This window comes from Oxyura jamaicensis, chromosome 3, assembly GCF_011077185.1.
Source record: "Oxyura jamaicensis isolate SHBP4307 breed ruddy duck chromosome 3, BPBGC_Ojam_1.0, whole genome shotgun sequence".
Taxonomy (NCBI): Eukaryota; Metazoa; Chordata; class Aves; order Anseriformes; family Anatidae; genus Oxyura; species Oxyura jamaicensis.
The window spans coordinates 64,647,097-64,653,328 of record NC_048895.1 but is presented as its reverse complement, the minus strand read 5'-3'; the positions used below and the strand labels follow the sequence as shown (position 1 = coordinate 64,653,328).

General features: G+C 34.6%; 1 protein-coding gene across 11 annotated transcripts in view; it reads right to left on the bottom strand.

Annotated features, from left to right (window-relative positions):
- Nucleotides 1-6,232, bottom strand: part of TRDN (triadin) — a 245,228-nt gene that overhangs the window by 156,890 nt on the left and 82,106 nt on the right. For all 11 annotated transcript variants that reach the window (XM_035320873.1, XM_035320870.1, XM_035320877.1 and 8 more), the window contains 3 exons: nucleotides 4,314-4,373; nucleotides 2,716-2,775; nucleotides 61-120 (listed from right to left, as the gene is read on the bottom strand). In XM_035320873.1, coding sequence (XP_035176764.1) covers nucleotides 61-120; nucleotides 2,716-2,775; nucleotides 4,314-4,373 — 180 coding nt within the window. The remainder of the gene's footprint in view (nucleotides 1-60; nucleotides 121-2,715; nucleotides 2,776-4,313; nucleotides 4,374-6,232) is intronic.

Sequence of the window (6,232 nt, the reverse complement as noted above, 5' to 3'; positions counted from 1 at the left end):
AGGGGAGGGGAGGGGAGGGGAGGGGAGGGAAAGAAAAGGTAGTAGAAATAAAAAAAATACCTTTGGGAGGAGTTTTCTTTTCAGCTTTTTCATGTCTTTCAGGTTTGTCTTTTTGAATTACTAGAAATGAGTACAGTTGTATATTAGGAAAAAAAAAAAAAAAAACAACACAAAAACAAATGAGAAAATATTCCTAAAACACAGCAACATCTCTGGAAGTTTACAATTCAGGATTTTATTTTATTTTATTTTTTCCTGTAAATTTCTTAGTCTTTTTCTCAGGTTCACACAGGTCAAAAGCTTCAAAATATCTGTTGAGAATAATTTAATCAGAAGCCAAGTCAGTCGCACAGTTCTGGAGATATTTAGGGAATGTTTACACTATATATTCCAGATCACCCAAACTTGCTCTGCTCAAGCTCTGAGCAGACACAGGTTTGTTCCTCTGCTCAAGCCAACAGGAAGCTGAGTGACTACACTAGTCTCACAGAAAGGGGCTTAGCTTGGGCTCACTACAAGCACAGCCACAAATCTGGTGCTCACTTCACAGTCGAGCTTGAGTGAGTTCATGTCTGCAAAGGATACACTGTGTAAACACACACTGCTATGTCCCAGAAAGGCTGTCAAAACTTTATGTGGTGACTTCTAGTTTTCCTCTCATGGTTGATTTGGACACATTGCTGGAGCAAAACAGCCTGGACAGTTAATTACCGTTCTTTGAAGTGATAACTGCCTAAAAGCAACATCCCCTCTAACTGAATCCCATCTTGGAACTGCTACCTATATGGACTGATAATTAAGTTTGTTTTTGTTTTTATAAGATAGATGTTTTTTATATTATGTCTTTAAATAGCATTCATATCACTGAAGTTTTCTGGAGCCTTTAGCAGGGACTGAATAAGTCTTTTTGTATTGGGCATAGAAAAGTCTCCTGATTATGGGTGAAGTAGCTGACAGTAGCAGACAGTATGTCTGTTCCCTCAAATTGGCCTGGCCTAGAGAATCCTCATTTCCCAGGGGACCCAAAAAGGTTGAAATGGCTGCCCTACACTCCTAGTAGCTTATACAGTTTGGGGCAGAACCCAGACAAGATGGAGGTTAACCTGGCAATGGATAGATCATCACATTATGAGCATAAATGTGCCTTAAAAAGCAGCAAAGGCGGACATTGTTGTGGAGCATTGTCTACCCACAGAGATTCATATTGCTTAGGAACTACTCAACACAGGGTAGCAAGCCTAGATTGCAGAAGCAATCTCCCTTGCTGTAATACTGGCCAAAGGAGCAAGAAGACTAATTCTTCACAAAAATTTCCGGCTAGTGACCTGATTCATGACTACTATTAAATACATTAAATATCTGAGCGATTATTTGGTTAGGTAGCAGAAGATTAATGGATAAAGAGACTGGCTGCTTGTTAGGAGTATCTCAGTGATTCTCAGAAGTTATTTGCTTTTCAAAAGTACTCTGACACTGTGGGAATTTATTTTCTCAAGCTTACTTCTGTGTGATTTCACTTTATATAAAAAAACTAATCCTACTTTCAGGTTATACACTGAAAGTAGAAGAATCTTCCAAATATTAATTTTAAAGACAAACTGGATGATGGCTACCCTTCAGGTTATTTTAAGTCTTTAAGACTAGTCTTTGTTCCACTTTCTCTCTTTCTTCTCTCCTGCTTACTGTTTTCACATTTTTACTTAGAGTAAGATAAAGTCTAATAAATCCTGATTTGTACATTTGAATCTATATTGTCTGAACAGATTCAAATCAAACCTAATTAATTCATGTGCCGCATCATCATCAATTTGAATGCCATAAAAGACTGATATAAGATACACTGAATAGTATTTTTTCATGATTTAACTGAATAAAACTTAATTATGGAAAGGAAATATCTGGTTTCCAATAAGAGATGCATGTAAGAAAAACAAACAAACAAACAAACAAAAAAAAACCTCCAGAGGGAACAACCAACCAACCAACAACAAAAAATATAAAATATAAAAAAAATATAAAAATAATAAATGTTAGTCTTAAAAAATGGCACAACAGGTCAAGATGAATGGATTTTTAAATCTCCCTGTCCAAATCATAGCTAAAGATGGAATTATCAGTCAGAACTCTGGGAATGACCTCTCATACAGGATAATGCTTCAGAATATATGTAATAATTAGTAGATATGTAAATCTTAACCAAAGCCACTTCAGCTATAGAAGATAATATAAATCATGTACTGAAATGAAAATACTGCAAAATGTAAAGGCAAGAGAATGAAGATCTATTTTGGGGTACGGTGGGAGACAGACTGGGAGACAGTATACAGTCTTGCACTCCATCAACACTACACAAGACAAAACTGCTACACATGACAAAGCCTTCTCTGTAGGCAAAATACTGAATCTTATTGTGGAGGAAAATATATCAAAGACTGCAAATATAATAGTCATGGGTTTATTTCTGTAGCTGCACAAGAATGATTCATAATTAACTCTGTGCATCAAAACAAGAGAACAGAGGAAGTAATAAAAGCTGTTCAAGGCTTCTCTCAGAGGCTGATTAAGACCTGCTCAAGCAAAAGCGAGAGCACCCAATGACTGTATAGTGGGGGCTAGAAGAGTTTTAAACTTTAAATTCTCATCTCCACACTCTTCCAAACGATATAAGTGATAAAAATCAAAAATTGTACAAAATCCAATAATAATCAGCATTACCTTTAGAAGGTGTTTTCTTTTCGTGTTTTTCTGGTTTTTCAGATTTGTCTTTGTGAATAGCTAGAAATAAGCAACAACAATATTAATGGTTATTAAAAATGAGAAATGATGCAGCTTTGTAAGAAAAAGGAAAAGAAACATAAGAATAATCTAGTCACCATGGCTAGCCATGAAAAGAAACAGAAATACTGAATCAACTGCCACTATCTGCTGCTGATGTCAAAACACATGATCAGAACTTTCAAAGTCTCACGTACCATCGCTGAGGTCTGTCATCAGCTGAGGGAGGAACGGCCTTTCTGACAAAACTGTGATACCATGAAAGAATGTAGTCAAGAAAGAAAAAGTCATGAATATTTACGTTGTTTACTATTTTTGTTTAATGGTTCACTTTGGTTCATTATTATTTCTGAATTTTCTTGTTTATTACTTTGGAAGGACTTTCTGAACTCTACATAATAACTAACAGTTTTTCTGGCTACGAATGATTAAACACTATAATTAATTACAAATGTAATTGCAATGGCATTATAACTAATGCTCTTTGGGGCTTTTTGTTTGCTTTTAATTTCCACTTTACAAATTGAAATAAAGTACACTATAGTGACTAGAGTTCTGGCTCAGGTTTTAGAATACACTTGAGTTGTGCAATAGTCACTGAGTGATGTGTAGTCTGAAATATTTTCCAATGTGGGATCTGATCTTCTAATTTTTTGCAGGCTAATGTTTACACAGTAACCTGTCCACAGGTGTGAAGAACTGACATTTGTACAAGCTTATATGCATTGAGGTACCCTACTGGGACCAGGCATGTGAAAACATTCATCTGCCTACTTGGCTCTGGCATGTGTGTTTACACCAAGAACACAAAAGTGTATGCATGAGCATTGCTACGTACTCTCCAGGCTTGTGCTGATGTTTCAAAACAAAGTTAGAACTGTTGAAGATAAAACTGTGCTAGATACCTATTTATTGAAACTACTCAGAGAATACTTAACTACTTAAAGAATTAGTCCTGCCCTTTGTTCCATAATTCATAATTCCATATCTACGAAACAGCCCTGGTCAGTATTGTACTTAAAATGTATTTGTTATTGTTAATAATAATATTATTAATTTACTTTTATTTTTTAACATGGCTTGCTTCATTACATTTTCTCTTTTCATGTTAGTTTTTTTTCCTGGATGACCATATTTTCTTAGAAATCATACCTACTGTGAATGTTGGAAATAATCAGAAATTACTGGGAGATTATACTCATCCAGAGTAAAAAATAAATAAATAAAAAAATAATAAAAAAAATCTATCATCTCTCTCTCTCCCAAAACAAACACACACACACACATACACAAAAGACAAAAACAAACAATACAACCCAACAACAATAACAAACAAACCAATCCAACCAAAAAAAAATCCAGTCTACAAATTGCTAGTTAGTCTGTATGTCTAAAACCCTTTCCTCTACGTCATGATTTTTACTAATAAAGTTCTGTCACATTTTTCCAGTCAAGAGGATACATAAATGGAAGTGAAGAAGACATTTAGTCCTGAGGTACCCCAAAATAAAACATAAATCTTGACATGAAATCTATACCTGTATGCTTCTCCCTTTTTTGAGGTTTTTCTTGCCTTTCCGTTTTGTCTTTATGTATCACTAGGAAAGAAGAAATGTGTTCATACATCTAAAAAAACCCACCACCATTGTACTTAAGAATCAGAAACAATTATACCAAGTTAAACCATAGGAGATGAAATGACAAGCTGTGTTATTCCTGAGCTATCCCATTCACTTTTGTACAGCATGCATCATACATGGTTATTAGCAGGCAACTGTGGCTAACAAGTTACTGCTTATCTTTCAAGCCATGGTACCATTCCCCAGCTGTTTACTACAGTAAGAACAGCCCTTGCAATTGCCTGATCCCGATGGCAGTTTTTTCAGAAAACTATCAAGGACAAAGGCAGAGCTCATAGCAAATGCTGCTGCTTACACTAGAAGTAGGACATCACCTGGACCACCCCATTTTCTATGAGGCAAAAGCTTGTTAGAACTGGAATCAGTCCCGGAGTATAAGAGTGTCACATGCACAAATGATGTCTCTGTCACTTGCCAGCTGGCTTGAGGTGGATAACTAGCAATGTATATGGATAGCTAGTAACAGACACTGGCTGAGATCATTTCCTGGCAAATGATGATCCCAAAGCCATAATTAGCTTCAAAGTAAAAACTAACATTTTGACAATGAAAATGGCATTATGCTATCCATTCATTCACATAATATTTTCCAGTCACCTTTCTTAGGATTTTAGACAATACTTTTCAAGACAATGGAAAATAAGCATGAGGATTTAACAGTACTTCAGAAAAATCAGCTGTGAAAATACAGGCTAGCTTTAACTCTATCTCCCGTGGGGATTTCATTCCAGTTTAGTAAAATTCCTTTGTCAAACAGGATAAAATAAGAAAGATTTTTCACAGTACCATGAATTCCATGTCTGACTGGAAGCAAACTAGAAGAGCAAGGAGCATTCAAGCTCTCACTATTATTATTATTATTATTTTACCAATATGGTAATGAAATACCTCAGAGTGAGATCCTGAAATATCTGATTGAGTCATTTCTAAGGGTCATTTCTAATTCTAAACTTCATCAATAAGTCATTTTAAATTCTAAATTTAATTCTAAATTTAATTCTAATTCTAAACTTCATCACAGAAGTTGATCAGAAGTTAGAATAGGATGTTACTTACTCTATATGTTAAACCTGAAAAATGAATGTTTCGAAAGTAGAAAAACATTTAAAATAAGGGACTCATTAAAAATGTTGGGTTTCTCAGGCAAACCACAATGAAATGAGCCTTAGAAAGACACATATCCACAACCACAATTTAAAAATATATAGTCTGAAAATAATCTTAGTACAGTGATTACAGGGAAACTCTACCTGCAGTAGCATTTTAGCAGTAATTGTAGCAACAGTTCGCTAAAAAAAAATAATAATACATTCATCCTGAGATAGCATCTAGACACAAGTAACGTTGGGTAGACAGCTGGCATTATTAAGATTTATAATTACTGTTCTTCATTTCCTTGTGATATATTTTTTCTTGTCCTTTTAAACATTTAAAAACATTAAAATTTCTTCTCATGTCAAAGCAAATCTAAGATTTTCCCGAGTTTTCCACATAAGAACGCAAGTCTTAATGACACATTCATGTTATAATATTGGACATTATAATCTCTGCTGTGTCATTTCGCCAAATCTCAGAATAATAGTCCTTTGTTAAAACCACTCAATTTTTTTAGTAATAAATATTCAGTCTAATAGAAACCTGAACTTACGTGCCTGTCATTAACCTCTAGAGTCAGTCTTGTTATTTTAAGTTATTTATACAAAATGTAAAAGCTCCAGAGATAACTAAAAAGGCCTAGTCAATCACAGATTTAAGAAGGTGTACATTCACTTCAATTATGAGACTTGGTCTGAAATGAATCAACTGTGGTTGAATAT